We start from the raw sequence: 26,588 nt of genomic DNA on the forward strand, positions 1-26,588 counted from the left end.
AGACTAATAATCGCCCGCAGCTTCAAACTGAGTTTTCGAACATGTGTCACTGAAAGGGTGGAAGATTTTGAGGTGAGAACAAATCACGCATTCTCAGTAGAGAATGGGAATGCCGTAAGAGTAATGAAATAAAATGCAAATAATTAACTTTACTCAATAAAACTATATTTTTATCAAACCTTTTGAAAATACTTTTTACTATTAGTTTATATAATTAATTACGTTCTTGAAATTTTCCAAACTTAAAGACAAATTTCAATCACAACCTCAGTTCTCAATCACCTCAATACACAAACTAATAGCACAGAAAACAGATCAACACACAAACAAATAGCAATAAGACAAACAGCACAATCACAGAGAGACAAGATAAGCAAATACAATCAAATGCAAATGTGCAAACAATGATGATGCATGTCTAGTCCTATCGCAGGTAATGAGCTCATTTGTTGGTTTCAACCCACACCCGACGCAATCCGACTCGCAAGAAAGATAAGGCATTCCAGCGGCATAACCTCTGCAAGTTTTTACTTCTTGCTGGCGCTGATTCTCCAGCTGAAGTATGCCGAACATGACCTCTGCAAGTACTTGTAGGCGCTGATTCTCCAACGGAAGCATGTGCCACTTTCTCCTGGAAGCCATTCCATACACACGGTCATCCCCGTACAATCATTCACACATAAAGCCCACGGCCTCTAGTGAGCGTTACGTATCGCCGTCCTCACTGAACCGTCTCTATTGTGTCAAGTGAGCGTTACGTATCGCCGTCCTCACTAGACACTTGGCACTAAGGCCCAACAACACTCAATATTTTTCAATCATTGTTCTCTGTTCTTCTGTGGCAAAGGTCCCTTTACTTAATAAACCGAATTCAAGTCATTTTTATTTAAAACCAACACCTCTCTTTATAACCTTTCCAAACCTCCGAAACCACTTTACTTACAACAGGTTCTTCTTTCATACAAAACCAGTTCTTTCTTAACCATGCTTTTTCCAACCCAACTTTAAAACCATTTCAGATTTAAACATCTTTAAAAGAATCATTTATTAAGTAAATCTCACGGCAGGGTCTTGAGACTTTAGGGAGGACGACAATCAAACTCAAAACATAAAGTCTTTCTTAATAAATCAAACTCAAACGTAAATCGTTTTTTAATAAATCAAAAACCAAATAATACAATTTTTCAAGTCTAACCTTTTTCTAAATATTTCAAACAAAGTCTTAAGTTTCATAATAAAATTTCGACAGCATCTCCCCTAAAACTCAGACTTTGTCACCCTTTTCAAGTCCCAACCGAACCATTCTCAACCTCTTTTCAAACATTTCCAAAATCAGAAATCATTTTCAAACCTCAGTTCAATACCAACAAATCAAATCGACTTTCCAACTCAACAATCAGAATTCTCAGTATTCATAAACAATCAAGAAATCAAATACATATTCATCACATTCAGTCACAAATGCAATTCAAACTTATCATTCAGTCATTCCAAACAATCATAAATTATTTGCAAATATCCACTAGACTTCCATGGCATTCATAAATTAAAAACAGTTAATTTCAACATGAAATCCCCTACCTTCGTATGAAATCAGAATCAACGAAAACTTTGGAGAAGTTTTCTGACCGAGCTATTAAAGAAGAAAACGTCATAAATCGTTTGTGTCTCCTAGAACTCCAATTGGCTGAACTCAAGGAAAAGAAGACCTACATTATTGTCAATTTTTACCGGACAAAAATAACTCTAACGTACAGATGAGAAGAATACGAATATTTTTATCAAATTTGATTTTTAATTGAAGTTACAAATCTCAAGAAATCAAAGCCGGAAGATCAAAAAAAATCACGGTTCTCTCTCTTTCTCTCTTGGTCACGTTCTTCTCTTATCTCTTCATATTGCTTCGGTGGTGATTATCAAACAAATGAAAGATGATGATAGGTGCTTAAGGAAATAAAAAGAATAGGTGTCACATAGGTGTCAACAAACCTTATCTTTGGCAGTGACTCAATTCGACGGTAAATAAAAGACCCTTTTTATAGCGACGTTGTGAACACTTGGAAAGCGAAGAATCGGTGCGTGAACTCATGAGCTATACCTGATGAATGCTGCTAATTTTTTTTTACTCTTTTTAAGCTCTTAGTCTTTCAGTCATAATTGGTGATAAATGAAAATACCTAATTCTTTTGTACTTCTTTATAGAAATACCTTTATTTTATATTAATAAAATAACATTTATTTTTGAAAAAAAAAAACTATATGTTTGCCTTTTTCTTAATTTTTGTTTTCTTAAGGCTTAAGCAAAAAAAAAAGAACCAAGGAAATTAATATTAAATAATAATACTAATCAAGGTATCATAGTTTCATTAAATAAAGGATTAGCTGTACACGGTCAAAATAATCATCTACATAAAAATTAAAATAACTATCAGCATACCTACTAAAATGACCACCATTAAAATAGAAAAAGAAGATAAATAAACAGAAGAAACAACTATTATGGTGAAACATAATTTTAAAAGATTAGGCATGACAAAAGCGATATTGTTGTGAAGCATAGGGATCAAATCATGAAAGAAGCTAATCATGCTTGGGTTTGAAGAAGAAGAGCATAGTGGTATCATCGGTGAGAAGAGGCTTGAAGACATGGGAGAAAGCGAAGCCGGTTTGGAAGAGAAGTGCGAAAACAGCGGCAGCAACGTTAGGCTGAGCGTTGGAAGGCGAGGCACGTCGAACTGACCGGCGAAGGTGAGGACGGTGTCGGTTGGAGGATGCGGCAGCATCGGTATGGCCGGCGAGGAATTCAGTGAGGACCGGAGAAAATAACGGTGAGTTTTGGACGTGTATTGAAGGTTATGGTAAGATTAGAAATAACCATACGTAGTGTGAATGGGTTTAAATGCTAATCCTAATTTTTTAAATTTTAAAATTTAAAATTAAATAATTAATTAATAACCTAATTTTTAATATAATTTTATCTTTTTTTTAATCCATTGTACACATTGTACACAATTAATATTGGTTCCAATACTTTTTCATATATATATATATATATATATATATATATATATATATATATATATATTAAAAGGCCAAGTTTCATTTCTTTTTTTTTTATTATATGTACATAATGGACATAATAATAATAATAATAATAATAATAATAATAATAGTTCAACTTAAGTTTGTCTATCAAAATAATTTTTAATAAATAATTTAAATTAATAGAATAAGTCATAATTAAATTAGACTTCAATCATTATAAAATTCTATTTAATTATTTTTGTTAAAAATATTTTTTTTAAAAAATTACATCTCAATATAATATTTTAACTCACAAATAATTAATTATTTAATTTTCAAAAATTTTGAGTCTTACAGTAGTGAACAAATATTATTTTTTATCAAAATATAAAGACTGTTTGGAGAAAATAAAATTAGAGATTCAATTTTAATTTAAAAATATTTTAAATATTTTAAATATTTTCAAAAACAAAAATTAAAATGCTCGATTTTAATTTAAAAAATATTTTAAATTTTGTTTAATTTTTGAAAATAAAAATAAGAGAATCTAATTTAATTTATTTTTTAAAATAAATCAAAAAGTTTGATTTCTAATTTTTAAAAATAAATATATCATGTAAATTGATGGATATAATTTTTGCGCTCCATTATTTTTTAAAAAAAAAAAATAAAAACACTAATTTTTATATGGCACATATTCAAATAAAGATGTAAATATTTTTTATTAAAAATATTTATGTTAAAAGTATAATTTATTTATTTAGTCACGTTTAGAAAAAAGATAATATATTTATAATATATAAAAATTAAACTCTATAATTTATCATCTAATAATAATAATAATAATAATAAAACATCTTCACATATAAATAATTATCAAATCTTTACAGTAAGATCTACCTTTCTATATACTACATTTATGAATAGGTGAAGTCTCTGATGTAGAAGGTGTTGTGCTTTTTACACGTGTAGACATGACGTGGTCGCTAGCAGGCAGCAGCTTGTGATACGTGTGTGAGTTGGAGGACAGATATGACATGTTGTAGTATTAGTCTCCTCTCATATTTGAATCTGATGCTAATATGATGTGATATAAAAATGTTGTTAGTTTCTGTAATTACTAATTACATTGACGGTAGCTTTTTTTTGAACATGACATTTACGGTAATTAATTAGTGTGAGATGAAGTTGGGCCTAATTTTATTGGGGTTTTTTAATTTTTATTTTTTTTTATTTACCCAAACGGTATCCCCCAACCCGACAGGTTGAAGACTAATCCATCGCGAATCTGAGCTCCATTTAAGGATCTGTCGCTGGCCAATGAGTTGCTGCATGCACAAGGCGCGTTTTTTAATAAAAATATCGTAAAATGATACATGATATTATTTGACTACGTGTCGCAACAACATTCGTCCATGTGTTATTCATTATGTCATCATTATAGATGCACCAAATTAATTCCTCATTTTGCATTAAATAATTCATTTTAATCCCTAAAATTGAATGTCGTGTATCAATCTAGTTCACTAGTTTTTTCTCTTTTTTTATTAATTCAAAATTCTTAATATCATTTTATGATTTTTTATTAAAATAAATAGACTAAAAAAGTTATAATCAATTAAATTGAATTAGTTAAATTTTTGGTATGATAGAAATTTAATTTGGGTTTAAGAATCATCATTATTATTATATTATTATACTAAATGATGGAGGAGTGTATAATAATATTTTGTAATTATTTTTATAATTTAAGTATTTTATATTTTAAAATTCAAATAAATATGTATATAAATTTTTTAATACATTAAAATTTTATTGCAAAATAATTAATGTTACAAAATATTTTTTTGGGTATGTATTTATATGTTTTTAATTTAAAAGTAAAAGTCTAAACTTGCCTTTTTCTTTTAAATTTTAGATTAATTTTCTTAAATTATATTTTAAAACTCACTAATGTTTAATCCGTTAATAAATTTGTCATGTTTTTTTATTCCAATATTTCACTACAATTACAAATTGAGTCCCATTAATTTTTCTTAGTCATTGCAAAAATTAAAAAACCCTAACAAAACTAGGCCCAACTTCATCTCACACTAATTAATTACTATAAATGTCATGTCTAAAAAAAAAGCTACCATTAATATAATTAGTAATTACAGAAACTAACAACATTTTTACATCACATCACGTTAGCAGCAGACTCAGATGAGAGGAGACCAATACTGTAACATGTCATATCTGTCCTCCAACTCACACACATGTCACAAACTGCTAACGACCACGTCATGTCTACATATGTGAAAAGCACAGCACCTTCTATACCAGAGACTTCGCCTTATGAATATGGTACAACTGAACCATCCTCTATTGTCGTACACACATGGACCATATTTAAAATAAAAAGTGTCCACTATCTCTTTCCATCTATTTCACCACTAAGGCATATATTATTTAATATGTATTTTAGGAGAAATTATAACTTATTATAACTACTCATATTAATGAATAATACTTTAAATCTTTTTTTTTTAATTTTTGATATAATTACATTAAAAATATCATAATAATAATATTATTATAATTAATTTTAAGTTATAAAATATTTAAATTTTATCCTATTTAACCTACTTATATATCATATGACTATTATTATTATTACAAAATGTTACAATTCGTAATTCGCTTATGAAAAATATTTACACCAACAAATAAAGAGAAATTTATCTATTTAAAAATAATTCTATTAGATGATTAGGTATAACATAAAAATATTTATTATATTTTTAAAATAAATTTATGACAAAAATAATCTTATTACTTTTACTATTTATAGTTTTTTTTAGTTTTTGTAATACTTTACCTATAATTATATTTTAAGATCTTTATAATTATATTTATTATTTCAATATATTATTTAAATTAAAGAATTAATTTGGATTATTTTTTAATATTATTTTAAATTTGTATCACTTGAGACATTGTTTGACAAAATGAGTTAAAAGAAATATTAACAGATACTTTTACTTTATACTATTTAAATTATTCTTATTAAAAATAACTTATTTAATATATATATATATATATATTCTTAAATTTTTTATTCTTAATTATCATTATAGACGTAATTGAAAACTTGTATCACTAAAAGAAGAAAAATAAGTAGATATAAAAAAATCTATAAAAAATACAAAAGATAAAGTTTTTGTACTATAATATAAAAAATTATTACAGATTCAAATTATAAAATTTTTATCAAATTCATCAAATTATATTTATCATAAAAAAATTCTATCAAATTATAAATTACTAACTCAATAATTATTACATATTTAAAATTAAATTAAAGGTTACAACAACTATTTTTATACTATTAAAAAATAAAAAATATTAAGTACAACTGTCTTAAATATAATTACACTCTAAGTCAGCAATGACACTAAAACACCATCTTAATTAAAAAAATTATATAGTCTCACGCTTATATTAAAAGTCAAAGTAAATTATTTTAATCTTAAAAAAGATTTTCAACAATTACACTGCTACCAATATATTTGTCCCAATAAAAAATAGTGAAACTCAACTCCTATTACAACAAATAAAGTATATAATACTACAAAAATTTTATTTATGCAAAACATCATTTATATTCTTTATTGATTATAGGAACTAACTTTACCAACACTAATATTATCATATCTAGATGACATATCAATTAAGAGATTAAGGAGCCAGAAAAGTAAACAAATCCAAAATACATCTTGATGAAAAACATACATACATACAAAGATAGAATAAAAAAAGATAATAAAAAATATATACAAGTTAACAATTCAGAAAAAAACATATCTTCACAAGAACATATAAAAAAATAAATAAGTCGAACAAAAAAAAAAAAAAACAAACACCATATAAAAAGACTATGTCCATCAATTAAAACAAATACAAAAATAAAAACAACAAATAAAAATGTAGCTTTATATATACAAGCTTAATATAAAAAATTTATGTATTATAAAATATTTTAAATAAAAAATACATCTAATTTAATATAAATTTATATATATGTTAATTAATTTTTAAATAATATAATACTTATTAAAATATATTTTATATTATCATTAATTTAACAAGTCTCCCCCGTGGTTATAATTTATTTAGAAAAGGTAGTATAGCCCATTAGCCCTATATGAAGTCTTCAAGAAGTTACGTGTGTGGCGTGCATGCCAGTTACTTTATGAATAGCCACTTCTATGCCTCTAAATAATGATAACAATGATGACGATGGACATCGTGGACGATCATTGTTGTTGTGATCATAATTTGACTAAGACAAAATAATGTAGGAATCAGAATCTAATTAAACAAGATAATAACACCTTTAAAAGGTATCGTGATCACGACCAGAAGAAATTTAATTGAGAATAAATAAGTACTCTATATATCCAAATCCATATTAAAAACCATAGTTCTATCTTTGAAGATATACAGGGAATGAAGCTCACGATTTATTAGAAGATAGCATAATGCATTACATATATGCGGCATACTATGGGGTAGAAATAAAATTGTTTTTATATGTGTAAAAGGACAGGTGTCAAAGCATCAGTAATTTATGTGGTTGGTTCTTGAATAAAAAAAATTAATTACAGCACACAATTATTGATTTCTTGGTCTTACACTAAATTAAGAAAGAGAGTCTCTGTCTGTGACTCTGCCTCATAAAAACTACTTATTATTTAATTTATTGTTAATAATATGTGTATCACTAACTAAATTAGGATTAAGTCTATTAGATGAAAAAAATAAAAAATAAATAAATATTATTGTAGAGATTAACTTAAAAAGAAAAAAACAAAAAAAAATCTGAAAACTAACTTATTTTCACTTTTAAGTTATTACTATTGAAAAAGGAAGAATGTATAGTTATAGGTAATTATTATCTGTTTACTGTGGTTATTAACAAATTTAATTTGTTTTTATAATTATATGTCCTAAATACATTATTAATTATTTTTATTATTTTACATGTTTTAAACTTTTAATTATGATAGAATGGCTTTAGCCTTGTTAATCGAAAATGAAAAAATAAAATTTGAATAAATACCAATACTTATTATGGATATAAGCATAGAAATCGAAATAAATAATTTTCGTGGACTAGAATAGAAAAAATATCGAAGGCTCATAAAAAAATGGGTCTAGACTTCTTGCGAAAATGATTTGAAAGATCCAAAACTAAAAATATTAGTATTTGTTTTTGTTAGCAACAACATAATAGAAGCAGTCAATCAATATAGATTGATCTGAGTTCTTTTTTTTTTATCACTTAGAAGGCGTGCGAGATGAAAGTCTCATATATAGTTTTAAACGAGAAAAAGAAGTGAGGAATTCTCTTTTTGACTCTGGCTCTAAATTAAATAATCCTCTTTTCTTTTTGATAAATTACTATTATTAAAGGTGTCTTTTTTTTTTTAATAAGAGACAAATATCAGTTTTTACTTTCTATTGTAGTTTTACCTATTTAATTAAGTAAATTAAGAATAATTTAATATATTTTTTAATTTATTATAATATTTTAAGATCCTTTATATGAAATTTGATTTTTAAAAAATTCAATTTATTTTTTAATAATATTATTAAAGATAAAGTATATTTTTTATTCTAATATTTGTGATTTTTTTCAAAAATATTCTTACGTTTAGTTGCATTTAATTTTGTCCTAAAATTTTTATTAGGAACAAAATTAAAAACTTTATTTTAAAGATAGTGTTGACACAAATAAAAAACGTCACGAATAAAATTAAATAAATAAAAAACGTTAAGAATAAAATTAAATAAAATAAAAAATTAGAAATAATTTAAAAAAAATTATAGATATTAAGGACAAAAATATATTTTATCCTATTATTAAATATTTAAAAATAAATAACAATTTACAATTAAAAAAGTATTATTTTAATTTATAATATTTGGACTAAATTATAATTTTCTCCTTAATATTTGAAATATTTTATTTTCGTTTAAAACATTTTATGTCATTCTAATTTAGTCTTTTGTTCAAAATTAAAAAAATTTCTTCTAAAAACAATGGGATATCTTTAATAATAATAGCTTATCAATTCAATTTATAAATTAAAACATGTAAAATATTAAAAATATAAAAATGATTAATGATATATTTAGGACATATAATTATAGAAATAAATTAAATTTGTCAACCACAATAAATGAATAATAAATACCTATTACCTAAATTATACATTCTTTTCTTTTCAATAGTAATGACTTTAAATTCTATGAAAAATATTTTAGTTAATATTAAAAGAATATTATTTTTATTTTATTTTTTTAATTTTTTTCATCTAATAAACTTAATCCTAATTTGATTAGTGATACACATATTTATTAATAAATAACAAAAAATCAAATAATAAGCTGTCTCTACAGCATAAAGTCACACACTCTCTTTCTTTTTGTGGGTCCAACAAATTAACAATTGTGGACTGTAATTAATTATTTTTCATTGAATTATTTATGCTTTGACACCTGTCTTTTTATACATGTAATAAAAATAATTTTATTTTTACAACCATATTATGCCCCTATATATATATATATGCGTTTTATAGCTGTTTTTCTAAATATAAATATAGATGTATTTTGTAAAGTTGTGTATGAATTATGAAATTTATGAATGAAAAGGAAATCAAGAACACTCGCAAAGCACGCTTGACAAGATCATCATGTGCATGCATTAAAAGGACTCAAAATTCTATATATTTGAAGGGAGAAAATAAAAACCTCAAAACCAAACCATATATGCGAACCCTTTTGTTGTTGTTGTAATTTGCAACTATGAAGCAAAACCAGCACCCATTAATAATATTAGCTTTCAACTTGCTTCTTTTCTTTATGATTTTTCTCGTATGCCCAACTTACTCGTTAACGATTCCAAGATTGAGTCCCATTGCTGAATGGGAAAAGACTACTACTGCTGATGATTATTCAGATGTGAAAACATTTTATTACAATCAAACTTTAGATCATTTCAACTATAATCCTCAAAGCTACCAAATATTTCAGCAAAGATATCTCATCAATTTCAAATATTGGGGCGGGGCTAATTCTAATGCTCCAATATTTGCCTTGTTAGGTGCTGAAGAACCAATTGATAGTTCTCCCCCATTCATTGGATTTTTAACAGATAATGCTGCTTCCTTTAGTGCTTTAATATTATACATAGAGGTATACTTTACTTTAATTTACAAATTCAATCTGCTTGGTTTAGTAAAGTTTTTTTTTTTTTGAGAGATTAATTATGTGTATGTTTAGAGTTAAGAAAAAAAAAATGTATATATTTATTCTTGTAGTTTTTAAAAATTAAGGGTGCAAATAAAATATTTTTAAAATTAAAAAATTTAATATTTTTTGTGTCTTAAAAATTTTAATATATTAACAAATATTTAAATTTATTATTTATATTTATTATATTCTTTTTAAAGGTTAATAATTATTTACTAAATATTATAAAAAATTTATTTTTAGATTAATTTAACAAATAATAAATTACTTTTTTACAGAACTGCATTTTCTTTAATTTAATTCGTTCTTTTAATTTCTGTTCCATCACCAGCATCGATATTATGGAAAATCTGTGCCATTTGGTTCTAGAGAAGAAGCAGTGAAGAATGCAAGTACTATTGGATATTTCAATTCAGCTCAAGCACTAGCAGATTATGCACAAGTCATCATACATGTAAAAAAGACACTACACGCCAAAAATTCACCCGTCATCGTAATTGGAGGATCATACGGTGGAAGTGAGTTTAATTTTTCAATTATTCACCGGTGGAAAATCAGGTGCAGTCGACTTCACGTGAAGTTGATACCTGAGAACCGTTAGATGATTTGACTAAATTTTCATCTAATGGCTCTAAAATATCAACTTTATATAAAGTCGACTTCACCTGAATTTTCACCTTATTTACTAGTTCTCTAATTAGGTTTCATGCATGATTTTTCACTTATTATTTTTCTCTTCCATTTATATAATATTTTGATAGAATTTAATTTGTTACTACGTAGTGCTTGCCACATGGTTTAGGCTCAAATATCCACACTTAGCCATTGGTGCCTTGGCTTCATCGGCTCCAATTCTCTACTTTGATCATATTACACCACAAGATGCCTACCACTCAATTGTGTCAAGGGATTTTCGAGTAATAATCTATATATATTGTATTTTATTTATTTTTGAAAGAGTCATAAAAATAATAATCGACATGCTTGGATGCAGGAAGCTAGTAAGACATGCTATGAAACTATAAGAAAGTCTTGGGCTGAAATTAAAAGAGTAGCTTCTCAATCAAATGGTCTTTCCATTCTTAGTCAGAAATTCAACACTTGCGAGTATGAACTCTATTTTTATTTTTATAATTTTTTTTATGCATTATCTTATTAGATTTTTAGTTTCTTTAATAAATTATAAAAAAATTAGTTTTAATCTTTATCATCAATTTAATTTGTTAAATGCTAATGTGATATGATTTTGAACATTTAACCTACTTATTAGGGTTAAACAAACTAACAATATAAATTTAAACAAAAAAACTTTCAAAAAATTTTACCAATCAAAATAAGAGAATTAAAAAAAATACTTATTGTAATACAAAGTAAAATTGTATAAAAATTATAGAGAGAAGAATAAAAATAAATATAATTACATATATATGTTGTACACTCTCTAAATATTATTATTATTATTATTATTAAAATATTTTATAAAATCAATAATTAATATATATATGGTTACTCTTTCTAATTGCAGACCATTAAACCAAATTGATGGCTTAGTATACTCTTTGGAACTAATGTATATATCTGCGGCACAATACGATCGTCCACCAGATTATCCAGTTAATGTGATTTGTGGCGGTATTGATGGAGCTTCTTCTAAAAGTTCAGATATTCTCAGCAACATATATGCAGGTGTTGTGGCTTTTACGAAAAGCAACGACACATGCAAAGTTTATTATGGCCCATTTAATGGATCTGAGACCAGTGAGGGTTGGAGGTGGCAGGTAATAATAATTAATTGCAATTTAAACAAAGTTAATTAATGATCTTCAATAACTATTTCGTTTTGCTTGCACCTTTTTGAGGGAAGCTAACTCATGAGTCAATTTAAACTGGATTCGTGAATGACTTGATAAGATAAACTCATTAACTCATAATGAGTTGATAAGACAAATTTAAGTCTGAAATTGAGTTCATAAATTAAATGAGTCGAATTATGTTTGGATAAACTCAACTCATTAATTTGTAAACTGATTTGATTATATATATTAATACTCATCTCCTATATACATTTAATCTATATTTTTAATATTATATATATACATATAAAATAATAATATATAATTATATATATATTAATAATTTTAATTATTTAAATTTTTATATTTTTTATATATAATTTTGATATAGAACATAAATAAAAAATTTATAATTTATATTGATAGATAGACAATATATAAAATTAAATTTTTTAAATATTTTTTAAAATATATAAGTTATAATAATTTATTGATATAGAATTATAAATTATGTTCTTATTATTTGAGTCAAACTCATAAGCTTTCGATAAATCAAACTTAAATTTAAAAAATAAACTCAATTATTAATAAGTTAAACTCAATTTTCATGACTCGAGTCTCATTTCCAACCCTATATCTTTAAGCTAATTTTATAAGGAGAGTGCTACGGGAACAATAAAAATTTTGAACAACATAAACAACCATCAATCAAATGAAAATATACTACACCCTAATTTAATGTTACTAATTAAATTTACTCTTTTAACCATATTAATTCACATTGTTTACACATTGTTCAAAAACCTTATTGGTTACCTATACTTTTCTATTTTATAATGGCACATTAAGACTCATCACTCATAACAGACATGATGAATTATTGCAATAATATATATATATACTGCAATAATATGGTATTTATTTTTCAAATAAGTGTCATTTTAACAAGCACAAACTCCCGACCCTATTATTGATCTTAAAAAATGATATTTAATTAATATTTTGTTGTACATTCAGACATGTAGTGAAATGGTGATACCCATCAGCATAGGAAACAATTCCTTATTAGAACCTTCCCCTTTTAATTATGAGAGCTTTGCGAGGGATTGCAAGGAAAAATTTGGTGTTGCCCCTCGACCCCATTGGGTCACTACTTATTATGGAGGCCATGTAAGTACATCTTTAATTTGTCACATCCAATTTATTTATATGTTATTTACTATCATATATTTCAAATTTAATATTTTTATGAACGTTAAAGATATAATAGATGTTACTAAGATGATGTATAGCAACTACTAATAAACATATAGTGTATTACAAGTGGTGGTCCTCCAAAAAGATATTCTTTATTAATCGTTTAGCAACTACTAATTAACGTTTTCGAGATTTCTATAGAATTATAGGGACCTAATAAGAATTTTTTTTTTTTTTGTGGCTAATTAATGACAGGATATCAAGTTAGTTCTTAAAAAGTTTGGCAGCAACATCATTTTCTCAAATGGGTTAAGAGACCCTTATAGTAGTGGCGGGTAAGCATCTAAGCCATATAAATTACAAAATATTATTGATTATTCTAAAATATTAATAGTAAACATTTGTGTGAACATGTTATGTATTATTAATAATTTCAGGGTTCTTAACAACATATCAGATAGTCTTATTGCTGTCCACACAGTTAATGGTATGTTCCTACATTATATTAATAAAATAGCTTTTTTCATGGTCTTTTTATAAATATTAGAATTAGAAAGCTTTATTTATTTGTCAATTTCAAATATTACCAATTTTTAGGATCTCATTGCTTGGATATGTTGGGTGCAAAGAAAACTGATCCAAACTGGTTGGTGGAACAACGGAAGACAGAGATTAAGATTATGAAAGGGTGGATCACTCAATACTATGCTGATCTTAAATAAGTCCATTCAAAGACATGAAAATTTCATATATATGACTATATGAGGTCTTTATTTGTGAAACTCAAATAAAAGAGTTAGTTTTGGTTAATCCATTATTACTTTAACTTTGGTTTGCTTTAATAATAATATTATTCTTATGAAATATTAATAATTATAAATTGGCAAGAACCATATACCAGAGAGATTCGTAAAAAGATTATCATTTGGATATTGTTGCAAGACATAAAGTTTAAATCACCATCAATTTTCTTTTTCTTACACCATATTTTGTCAAAAATTCATCAATCAAATTAAAATTCTTCGATCCAATAATATATTATCTCTAATAAAGAGAAAGAGAAAAAGACAATATAGTTCAAGAGAGATGTGTAATAACGGTAGCGATAACGATAATGAGTTTAAGATTTAAGATTTGAAAAAAGAAAAAAATAAAATTATAACTTAAAATAAGGATAAAATTTATAAATATTAGTTAAACATTTTCCTTTTTTTTTTATAGTTTTGTGTTCTCCATTTTGGAGTTGAAAAAAATAATATATTAACAAATTAAAAAATTTTGTATAGTTATTTAATTAGATTTATATTTTAAATTAAATTTTAAATAATAAATTTAAAAATTAATTACTTTTACTAATATGATAATGAATATCTATATAAAATGATTAAAATCCTACTGCATGAAAATAAATTCAATCTATATTTTTTTTTTTTGGTCTTGAAATTCAATCTATAATTAAAAATAACAAAACGAAAGAAAGAAAGCGTGAATTATTTTTGGGCTCAGTAATAACAAGCTGGATCCAATCTAAAATTCCAAAGCCCATAAGTAACACTATAGCACGTTGTATGTGTTTCAAGAGATGTAATTCAGTAATTCACACTGAATTGAATTGGGTTGGGTTGGAGGTTTCTGTTTTTTGGGCCTGGGTCCTTTGTGGCCCACGGTCCTGACCAAAAATAGAGATTCAATTCACACTGACAAAAAAAAAAGAGATGCTTTACCAAAAACAAAAACCCCTAAAATAGTGTGAGTTGTTAGAATCAGATCTAGAGAAGAAGCAAGGCCGAAAAAGAAAACAAAAGATTCATAGAAGAGGAAGATCGGAGAAATGGAAAATCCATACTCGGTGAACAGCCCAAGGAGGACGCTGAGCTTCTCGAAGCAGCGCAGAGCAACCGTTTCCTTCTTTGATGACAAAACCTTCGCCGGCGAGCATGGCCCTAAGCCTTCTGAAGTCTATGGCTTCGTCGGTTCCATCACCACCGTTGCCGCCGCAGGTTCCTCCAACCTTCTTCCCTTTTTGCCAATTTTGATTATTCAACTTTCTTTTTGTTATTTATGATTGTTTTGTGAATAGTTATCTTCCTTGTGTGGGCTTATGTTCCTGAATCATGGCTACATTCTGTTGGCATTTATTACTATCCTAGCAGGTTAGACAACTAGTCATTTTCATTACAAGAATTCTCAAGTCTTAATTTGAATTCTTGCAAATTTGTATTGAAATGTGTATTTGTAAATGAGTACACAAAACATTTACCAAAGCAAAAATGGCATTGGCTCTTGCTTTCTTAGATATTTAGGTAGAGAAATCAGCTTAAATTTTTCTTGTATGACATGATGATGAAATTGTTCATCAACTTATGCTATTTAGGTATTGGGCTCTGGCAGTACCAACTTACATGATGGTGACCATTGCACTGATGCTGGTATTCTACATTGGTCTTAACTTCATTTCAACACCTTCCCCTGCATCTATATACACAGTTTATGGTGAGTTTGATGCTGACTTATTTATGGTTGATTTTCCATACGCATGTGATATTTATAGGTTGCCTCCTAAGCTTCTTCAAAAGTGAAGGAACATTTTTAACAGTTTTCCAGCAATACATTTTTTTTTTCAGCTAAAGCTTTAAATAATAAATTTGTTCAGATGAATGCAGTAGGGATCCTTTGAGTCCTGATTCTTCTATGGAAGGAGATGAGAAACCCATTGAACCTATATCAGATATCGGTTTAGACAAAATCAATGATATCATGTTCAATGCCACAACCTAACAACAAAACCTGTCAACAATCCAGTGCCGGCAATTCGATGTTATAGCTGTTAGTCTTGAAGATGATTGAGCTGATCTTGCAAAACAATGACTGGAATCCTTGCATTTTCTGAAGTTTTGATGTAAGCCTTGCTAACTGGTCATCTTTGAGCGATGACCAAATTTTTTGTTGGGTGTTAATAGTATATATACAGATTAAATTGAATTTCCATGAACTACAGAACTTATTTCATTCTCATAAAATTCATGCACTCCTATCACCTGATGAGTAATTCAGCAAACCATGAGAAAATTCAATCATTGTTAAACCTTATATAAAAGTAGTGAAGTTCCTAACTACAAAATGAAAAATGGTAAACACCCAAGTGACACAACCTATGCAGAAGTATCGACAATGTAATGATCTCAGTTTATAAAAAGCAGCATTACAATCTAAGACCTATCCTTATAGGCTTAGAACAAAACGAACTAGAAAATAGTAACAAAGTTTTGGGATAACTAATTGATAATTATTTCAAATTACGTAAGATGGCCAAATTATTATCTATGGTTCAATGTGAAGCGAATCAAGGTATTGTAATTTTTTGGCAACTTACAAAAATGACATGTTGCATTTTTCACTATACAAAACTTACAGATTTAATAATTTAAATAAAATTATTTTATGTTGTTATTTAATTAGATATTATTAATGTCAAATAAAAAAAGAAAAAGAAAAATAGATTGATTAATTTTTAAATAGTTACATGAATATAAGAATTTAAGTTTTTTTTTCTGGAATAAATTAAAAAAAATATTATTTTCAGAAAAAATTTATTTTAACTTTAAATAAAAGGATATGTTTTTTTTTTGTAACTTTAAACAAGTTTATTGCACCGGTGAACTTCACTTCGAATTCTTTTTACTCGAATTCTTAACCTTCGCAACGGTAATGATAACCATTATCATCGTTTCCGGAGTACATAGGAGTACACAAAAATACATAAAAATAAATTATTTTTTTTTTGGAAAATAATGATTTTTTTTTAATTTATAATAAAAAAAGATTCATTGTTAAATATGACTTTAGATGGGGATGCGGCAAATTCATTCTAAACAAAAAACAATACATTCCGAGAATTAAAGTTCATTTAATTTTATTTGGGAAATAATAATTTTTTTAATTTATAATAAAAAAAGCAACAATTTAATTAGAGAAAGTATAGGGAGCCAATAACCTAAGCGTACAATGTGTACAATGAAGGTTTAGAAAGTATTAGAGATATGGTTATTAGTGTTACATTATCCTATCAGGTTATTAGAGATATTCACTTTCATTGAAATTAAACTCATTTTTTTAGTAAAAAACACAAAAAGGTGTGTTATAGTGAAATGAATCAAATGATTATTCCTGTACCAGTGAATTATTATTATTATTATTATTATTATTATTTTAAATAAATTGATAAAATAGTCTTAAAAATTCGACCATTTTCCCAATAATTTATCAGCCAAAAAATGCTAAATGATTGATTAGCATGAAATCTAATTTAACTGTGAATTTGTAATTGAACATATATTGTACAGCTTAATTTGGAATCTGTGTTAGAGAGGGAATTTAGCGAGTGAAAACTTTTGAGTCTACGAAAACGAAACAAAGTTCCTCAAGAACAAAGTTACAAACAGAGGCACAAGAAACAGAGAGAGAAATATTGTAATTTGATATCGAAATCAAACAAGTTGGAAAGATGATAGGTTTGAAGCGATTGCTACCAAGATGTTCAACTCTCAGTCGCACTCTCAACCTCAATCTCAGAGATTCCGTCGTGGATTCCATTTCAGAGAAGAATCTCCATTACCCAATTCTTCTCCCTCGCCTCACCCCTAAACGATTCCTTGATATCCACCAGGTCATCCTTCATTCTATTTTTTCCTGCTATTCTCATTGCAGCACCCTAAAAATGTGGCAAAAATCGTTTTTTTCCTCCCTGGATTGAATTGCTTTATGTATTTGTGTGTAAAATTTTCCCCTTTTTGGCAGATGAGAAGTAAGGCAGCGCTTGAAAAGGAACGTGCTCGAATGTGAGTTCAATTTTTTATTTTTTGTGGGTTTCATTTCACGGAGCGGATTTTAGTGTGATGAAGTGTTAGTGATGATGCTGATGGGTTTTTTTCTTGTGCAGTTTAGATGAAATGAGTAGGGGATATGTAGCTGATATGAATGAATTCAAGCAACATGGTGGTAAGGTATTGCCATGATATTTATATATATGATGTGTATGATGATAAGCTTGTTGCATTGTAATAATTTTACAAAGAACTCTTTGATTTGCGCACTCCTTTGTTTTGATAGCATGTAGTGAGGTTCCACGCATCTGAAGTACAAACTCCTATCCCCCCATAGGTAAAGTTAGAAATTTTCATTGCTTAGTTTGGGTTTGCAAATTCTTGTGTTCTGAAATCCAACTAAGGTTGCTTAGAAAGGGCACATGGGGCTTGCACTTGGCAGAGTCCAGTGAGGGTATATGTAGTTGGTGTTACCCTCCTTACTATTGTGCCAAAGCTAAATTCCTAAGGTGACATTGTCAGCTAACGTAAATCCTCGAAAGTGCATGTTGCTGAGTATTTTCCATGTTGGTCCCTTGAACTTTGAAGCTCTAGCCAAAGTTTGAGATAGGTTAGAGATGAAGCATGTTTAGTGTCTATTAGATAAGAATAGGACAGATTCATCCATGGTTTGGGGTTTGTACAGATTGCTGTAGCTAATAAAGTGTTGATACCAGCAATGGTAGCTTTGAAGTTTCCTGATTTGGAAGTCAGCTTCTCAGATGGGAAAACAATGAAGCTTCCAATCCGTATTTCAGACAATGCAGATGCTGCTCACAAATCATCTGTCCCCAAGGCATCTTTGGTTTGTCTTTCATTCCGAGCAAGCTCCCAGGTAATGCATCATGGTAATAGCAATGATATGACTTCTATTATTCCCATTTTGATCCTGTATAGAATTTTGATCACTAAGTGCCTTCTATAACTTTGGACCAGAGAACTAGTACTGCTAGCTTAATTTTATGGTTTAGTGATAAACACCCCCCCCCCCTCCCCCCGCGCCCCGTTTCCTTTTTTTTTTTTTTATTTTCTGGGTTTGGCTTTGGCCTGATATTGCTGCAATGAAATTCCTTTATTCTTTTCAGGAAATGATCAATTCATGGAGTGCGCCCTTTGCAGAAGCATTTAGTAAATCAGAAGATGTTCATTTATATCAGGTAATTAGCAGTTTGATTCAGGTTGTTTGCCATTGATCCGAACATATTAGGTATTTAGAAGGACACAGTTTAGTATCCTCCTCCAAATGAACTTTTTTGTGGGGGTGGAAGTGAGGTGGGGTTTGGGGGGGAGGAAGGGGAGTCCTAGGCCAGTGTTAGATTGGGCTTAGTTGGAATATAACATCATCTCATTACTCCCTTTTGCTGGAAATCTTAATGGTTGCTCTTAGTATGGGATTTTTGAATGATCAAATACAATTTACAATTGAGGCATTGACAATTTTCTATCAGGTATCATTTATAGATTCGTGGCTATTATGCCGGGGTCCTATAAAGCGTTTCCTTCTCTGGACAATGAAAAAACCAAATCAGGAAAGCAATGATGCACTTCAAAAGCACATGGTCTTTAAATTTGGTGATCACTATTATTTCAGAAAAGAACTGCATATACTGAATCTTCTCACAGGGTACAGAGACTGAAATTTCTTTTCCGCATGTTCAATTCATGATTAGCCAATGAAATCACCACTTATGAATATTAATGTTATTGACATTTCAATTTTTGCCACCCAAAAAATAAAATAAAAATTACAGGTATATCTTTCTACTTGATAATTTTGGTAGAGTAAGGTGGCAAGGATTTGGATCAGCCACAAAGGATGAGTTGTCTTATCTTGTTTCTTGCACATCATCACTTCTTGAAGAGAAGTGAGGTATTAATATAAAGGCTATACTCTTTCTGTTTCATTGCTTAGGCACTGCTGCAATAATGTCGTAGTTTTTTTTTTTCATTGGTCTGAGATTAATCTTATATTCTGTATTTGCAGTGTCCTTATGATATGATTAGCATGGCAATTTACATAGACTAGCTTTTCAGACATTTATGCAGCCATCACTGTTTTATGGGGGTAAACAAAAAAACTGTAACCCAAGGAAGAAGCTGCATGAGAAACAACTTTTTCAGTTTTGTTTTCTCTTTTGCTACATTTTAGAGTCTCAAATGTATCAGCATATTCAATAATAATACAGTTTTCCTTTGTATTGAACCAATTTTGATCAGGTCATATATATCTATTGTGAGACATAAATCTTTAGCTTTGTACTCTTATTAAGAGCAGCTTTTATCAAATTATACAACTTTAATTCAAAGAAGACACAATCATATTGTATAACTGTATCTGCGATTGAATAAGTAATTCTGTCAATAAATTTACAATGCTGCAAAAAATAATAAAATTTTTAATGAACTGATTCTACATGTCTGATAGTATCCGACAGAATCACCTATAGCTAATTTGGACAAACCAACCTATAACAATGCATAAATGAAGCACAAAAAGCAACATTCAAAATAATAAATGTGGGTGTGGTTTTTGCCGATTGCCACAAATAAATATGTACCGGCAAGAGAATTTACATAGGAAAAAATACATCTTAGTTCTATGCTCCCACAATGTTTATATACGCTATAAGATCACTATGTAGCAAATCAGTGTTAAAGCTAAGACCCCTATGTTTATCAGCTTGTTAAGTCCTTCATGTGAAGAAGTGCTGCCACTTAGTTCTCCAGCATTCACATATTCACTTCTTCCAGTGCCAGTATTTGCAGACACATTAACTGACGAACCACCTATGTAAAAAAAAAAAAATTTAAGATTGAATATGCATTACAATAATAAATAAGCTAACTTTATAATTTTCATTCTTTCCAGAAATTAATTAAAAGAAAAGTTTCAGTTAGTTAGCAATAAGGGTTTCATTTGAACTATAACCGCTAACAGATACATTATGCTTAGGCCTTAAGCTATGGCTACAAGACATTGTTGGCTTTAAGAACAAGAAAATTTCTTGGTTGGAATGGAAACCGAACAATTTAGGAACTTCGAGAAAAAAAAATAAAAATAAAAATAAAAGATGAAATAAAATAAATTACAGTTATAGGGAGCCCATCCAAGGCGTTGACCAGCAAGATCATAAACAACGATTTTGTCTTTCAATACAAGGTCTGCAAAGAAAGGGAACCCAATGTTAAGCAATATTTTTTAAATTGATATTTCGACAGGTTGATATTGCTGAACTCCAAAAGATACTGTAATTGAAACCCTAACCCTATACCAAAGAAAACATAGATATAATACATACCTCCTAGAATTGTAACATCTTGACCAGAGATTTTCTGAAAGCCAATACACCATACTGCTGCACCACCCTATAATTTTCAAAGGTGTGAGTGAGATAACTATGAGTAGATAATAGAGAAAAAGAAGGACTATGAGTCAATGTCCTAAAACATTCTCTATATGCATATTTTAGTTGTAAAATGACATGTGATGAGAAGTAGAATGCCAAGTTTTCTCAAAATGCAGAAGGGAAGCAAAGGAAAGAAAAGAAAGAAATTAATAGACCAGTCATGTAACTGATTCCTGCTTGAAATGGATGTATTTGAAAGTCAATTGAGACCTCAGGAAATCGAAAAATTAGAAATTTAAGGTTGAATACTCACACTAGAACTCTGCTGTATAAGATAGTCTTGTGGTTTTAAATCCATGGATGCACCTCCCGCAAAGTTCAGACTCACTTGAGGAAAAATATCAGACACACTAAACATAATATAAACAGAAAGAGTTAGAGAGAAAGAGCGCGGAGCTTATTTGTTTTCGAGTATTGAATATGCAACAGACATATAAGAAGAGAAAGAATATCTTTAAAATCCTAACCTGCCAGTGACTAAGTAACACTGGTTTCCCTTGGAATTAACACTGCTTACGGATTGTGGAATTGAAGACGTAATCTACATTAACAAAAATAGCATTTTTGCAATCAATGTTTATAAACCTCTAAGCAAGCAAATAAATGACAATATCTTCTATTGATCAATTAAAAGCTATGTAATATCCTTAACAAAACTCACCGCATTGACAAAGGGATCATAAGCTTCCTCGGCAAGATATGCCAAAGTTGTTCCAGAATCAACAATGGTACCTTTGTTGCTTGATGTTGCAAAAACTGATGAATCAATTTGTAACTTCTGGCCGTTGACAGAGATACTCTGCAGATTCAAATTGTAATGTGGCCTGAAATGTTTACAAAGGAAGCAATTAGTCCAAATGCTTTTCCCAAGGGACCATTTATCATGCCACTTTATTACAAATACCTTTCATCAATAACATGTTTAAATTATTCAATTTCATTCAAACTTTTGTATAGAATTTTGAAGACACAATAATGGGTGCATATCATATTGTGTAGTTCATGGTAGAACAATAAATTGATGGGACAATTCATCTCCAACTTTTGGCATCCATTCCATGCTTGAAAGTATATATCTTTGCTTAGATGAATAATCAGAAGCCAAAATCAAACTATCAAAATAAATACTTGTTATCTCTTCAGTACAAGTTTTACTAAATTATCTTATTATCCCCCTAAGAAACAAAGCTTCATTGACTCACTAAATTTAATAAAGAATTTCACACCACAAAATGTGTTTTTTACTTCACAACCTCTTATAAATAAAAATGTAGCATTTGTTTTTCTGTATAAAAGAACTTACTGTGATGCTACAAGTGAAGTATAAACAATGTTTGGCTCCACAATCTCACCAAGAACCAATATGCCGCCACCACTGCTATCTCCTTTCAGACAGTGAGAGAACACATTTGGAGCTACTCCTTGCGAGGAAAGTTGGGAGATAACAGACAAACCTTGTTGTCCGAATCCAAATATGCCAGCGACAGCTCTATCGGACTTTGTCAAGTCCCCGCTCTGCTCTGTGCTACATCTGCACCATAGAGACAACACAAGCAAAGTGGTTTCAAGGATTAAATCATTAAACCAATAAAGCATAGATAACACTAAATAGGGATGTCATACTGTTATTCAATTAATATTTCAAGTATTCAATCATCCCAGGGTTATGATATCTCACCCAAAAACAACAGATGCCGTGGAATTTGAAGATACAGATCCCTCAAAAATAGTGTTGAAATGCATCAAATCCGAAACATAATAGCCCGATGTACCACTACCATCTCCATACTGGAAACTATAGGAGCACTGGTTACCCTGACTGGAACAGGTTGCATCTGATGATTGAACTCCAGTGTTGCACCTCTGGTCTGAGCAAGAGATCATCGAAGACGTCGATGAACGCGATGCATCGAAGAAATTGAGTGGAATCTGCATCAAAACCCAGCAATCACACCACAATTTTAACAAATTCCAGCACTATGCAAACATTTTAACATGATATTGAATTCAAAAATAGAGAACAATGAGTTAATTACCTGAAGGCCACTTGTTTGGGGACAACCACTGCAAGAGGTGCAGCTAACCCAGAGAACATCACTGCCAGTGTCAATCTGCACATAGAAATCAACTGGAGGAGAACCCAACTGCACTTTTGTATAGTACAACCTGAAATTCAATGCCATTAATTTCAACATTAGAAAAAACAAGTAAAGTTTGATTCTTTGTTTGAACTACAGAATGAGAATTGCAGGAATCATAAAGAAGGGTATTAATTTATCAAAAAGGGGAAAGAACATGGAACAAATTCCATTCTCCAAAACCCACAAAGCGTTTCAAAATTCAAACTGAATTGCAAAAAGAATGAAAAGAGAAAAAAGTACCCGACTTGGAAGGGATCGAAGGTGCCTTGAACTTGGAAATCAATGACCCCATTATTAGTGGACTGAAGCATTCTTCTGTGCCTCAGCATGTCACGTGCTCTCAGCTGACTCAGCTCCACTCCATGATTCGTCGGAAACGCCCTCTCCAAGCTCAGCGTCGCCGGAGATCCACCAACCGCCGCCGTGGCCGCCCCTAACAAGAACACCACCACCCACGCCACAAAACCAGCCGCCATTCCTGTCGGTCCTTAGCTATATACGTATGTGTATACGTGTACGTATCTATCTATATGTATAGCTATACATACATTCAGAGCTATGTATATATAAGAATTTGAATGTAGAGACTAATGGGAGGGAGAGAAGAGCAGAAAAGGGTAAAAGCTATGGATGAGGATCTTCTTGTTGGTGGTGTCGTCTTTTATCATCATATCATATCATAATAATTCCAGAGAGAGAGAGAGAGAGAGAGGAAAGTTCCAAAGAGACAAGAAACAGCAGAAAAGGACAGAAGAAGAAAGGAGATGGAGGAGGAAGAAGAAGAAACAGAGAAATGAGTTTTCAGTTTTCAATTTTCAACAACGGATTACGTTAACTCTTACTTTCCTCTGCTTCCCTCTCTTCTCTTTCATCACTTTTGTAGTTCTGTTTCTCAATTATTATTTTTTGTTTGAAAGTAAGAAGTGAAATTCGAACATGAAATCTCTAGGGGAAGATAGAAAGATTATGCCTGTTTAAATTATAGTTCGTTAAATTAAATTATTACTTAATTTATATTATTTTATAATTTAATTAGTTAAATTTTTATATTATTTTTAATATTATAATTATATCTTTTTTATTAAAAATATTAAAATTAATTGAATATTTTTTAAAAATATATATAATTAAAAATTTAGTTAAATTTTTAATTATAAATATTTTTAATTTATAAAAAAATATTTAATTAATTTTAATATTTTTATATTAATAATAATTTAATTATAAAATTAAAAATTTAATAAAATTATAAAAGACAACAGAATAATTAAATTTTATTTAAATTTACTTTTTAATAAAAGATATAACACACATTAAATTAAAATATGTATAATTATACTATATAAATACAAAAAAAACCAATTATTACTTATTTGTATAAAAATAATTTTTTATTATTTTAATAATGAATTATTTTGTTAAAACTTAAAACATATATAAAAATTATTAAATATGAAATTTAATGACTAATTTTTTATATTTATAAATAGTTTTTAATTTGTATTATTGTATCTATAAAAGTAATTAATTATTTAAATATATAAATCTTATATAATATGTAAAAAGTAGTTTTAAAGTTGAATTTTAAGAATAAAAAAAATACAATAGAATCTCATTATTTTTATAATTTTTCAATTGAATCGGATTAACTTAATCATATTATCGATAATAATAAGATTTAAACGAGAATGAAATAAGATTATTTGAATTAGCCATAGTAATATGGCACAACTAGAATCTTACGTTTACTTTGATTATAAATTTTTCTTTTATTTATGTCCAAAAATAAGAATATGAGTACAAATAACTAAAATTTTTAGGGTGGAGGATGCTCCTATAAAGGCCCGTAAAATGTCTTTTTATAAAGACACTTATGCGTCACATTATTATTGGACATATTAATGAATTAATTATTTTTAAATTTTTTAACAAACTATAATAAAATTGATTTTTTTATAACAATAACAATAAACTCAATTGTTATCAGATTCGGTCAAACTGACCAATATAATCCACTGGATCATGATTTTTTTAAAATAAAAATCAAGGATATATTTATTTTTTTTATCAAAAAATTTATATATAATTCGATTTAGATCAAATCGGGTCTAGTAATTATAATATAGATAATTGAGCTTATTATTGTTACTATAATAAACCGATTTTATTTTAATTTATTAAAAAATAAATTATTAATTGGTTTAATAAAAATGTCTAATAATATTATAATACATATAAACGTCTTAAAAAAATATTTTTAGTGTCTTTATCAAAATTACAACAATTGTTAATGTAATTGTTAATTTGCTCTTCTTCTTTTTTTCATTTTACTATTTTTAGCATTGAAGGGTTCGTTCGCATTTGGCGAACTACATGTTACGTAATCATGTGCGTTCTTCCCACGCGTTTTTCTCTCTCTCCTCTTTATTTTTATTTATTAATATCAATAAAGAAATATGAAAACAAAGATTGGTTGCCTTTATTCTTGTGGACTTTTTATTCTTTTGGTCAACAAACATTTGCTTATATGAATATTAACGTTAGGTTAAAAAAAAATTAAAAAATCCTCCCTAAATGCAAATCATGCATATGAATATATATATATGATTATGAATGTCTACTAAGCAAAAAAAAAATGGTAAAAATTTAAGTATTATAATTTTTATAAAATTATGCCTGAGGGTTTTTTTAAAGCCAGGAATCTAATTTTTTATTAAAGAAATGAAATTATAATTATAATCCATGTAAAATATAATTGATATGTATGTTGACACTGTGATATATATGTATCTCTTTACACTTTTCTTTCTTTTTCTATTAAAAGCTTTTGTATTGAATAATATATATCACTCTATTTAATAT

General features: G+C 28.2%; 4 protein-coding genes across 4 annotated transcripts; 3 read left to right on the forward strand and 1 right to left on the reverse strand.

Moving 5' to 3' along the window:
• The first annotated feature begins 9,729 nt into the window (after positions 1-9,729).
• On the forward strand, positions 9,730-14,177 carry LOC107612776 (uncharacterized). The gene is made up of 9 exons (XM_016314515.3): positions 9,730-10,269; positions 10,658-10,844; positions 11,110-11,243; positions 11,321-11,433; positions 11,852-12,104; positions 13,137-13,289; positions 13,572-13,651; positions 13,754-13,803; positions 13,914-14,177. Exons 1-9 carry the CDS (start codon positions 9,880-9,882, stop codon positions 14,036-14,038), a joined length of 1,485 nt encoding a protein of 494 aa, XP_016170001.1. The 5' UTR covers positions 9,730-9,879; the 3' UTR covers positions 14,039-14,177.
• Positions 14,178-14,754: 577 nt separating this feature from the next.
• Positions 14,755-16,308, forward strand: LOC107612779 (Phosphatidylinositol N-acetylglucosaminyltransferase, GPI19/PIG-P subunit). The gene is made up of 4 exons (XM_016314518.3): positions 14,755-15,316; positions 15,397-15,469; positions 15,691-15,809; positions 15,970-16,308. Exons 1-4 carry the CDS (start codon positions 15,148-15,150, stop codon positions 16,092-16,094), a joined length of 486 nt encoding a protein of 161 aa, XP_016170004.1. The 5' UTR covers positions 14,755-15,147; the 3' UTR covers positions 16,095-16,308.
• A 1,254-nt stretch (positions 16,309-17,562) lies between these two features.
• LOC107612778 (ATPase complex subunit) lies at positions 17,563-20,439 on the forward strand. The gene is made up of 8 exons (XM_016314517.3): positions 17,563-17,982; positions 18,114-18,154; positions 18,256-18,319; positions 18,825-19,013; positions 19,264-19,335; positions 19,627-19,802; positions 19,930-20,048; positions 20,163-20,439. Exons 1-7 carry the CDS (start codon positions 17,821-17,823, stop codon positions 20,045-20,047), a joined length of 822 nt encoding a protein of 273 aa, XP_016170003.1. The 5' UTR covers positions 17,563-17,820; the 3' UTR covers position 20,048; positions 20,163-20,439.
• A 60-nt stretch (positions 20,440-20,499) lies between these two features.
• On the reverse strand, positions 20,500-24,673 carry LOC107612777 (Eukaryotic aspartyl protease family protein). Its single transcript, XM_016314516.3, has 10 exons — positions 23,967-24,673; positions 23,622-23,751; positions 23,264-23,514; positions 22,889-23,116; positions 22,247-22,409; positions 22,053-22,126; positions 21,839-21,935; positions 21,478-21,544; positions 21,269-21,340; positions 20,500-20,965 (listed from the first exon to the last, which is right to left on the reverse strand). The coding sequence occupies exons 1-10, from the start codon at positions 24,200-24,202 to the stop codon at positions 20,802-20,804; spliced, it is 1,482 nt and encodes a 493-aa protein (XP_016170002.1). The 5' UTR covers positions 24,203-24,673; the 3' UTR covers positions 20,500-20,801.
• Positions 24,674-26,588: the final 1,915 nt, after the last annotated feature.

The sequence above is a fragment of the Arachis ipaensis genome, chromosome B8, assembly GCF_059453495.1.
Source record: "Arachis ipaensis isolate K30076 ecotype BB chromosome B8, ASM5945349v1, whole genome shotgun sequence".
In the NCBI taxonomy this organism is placed as follows: Eukaryota; Viridiplantae; Streptophyta; class Magnoliopsida; order Fabales; family Fabaceae; genus Arachis; species Arachis ipaensis.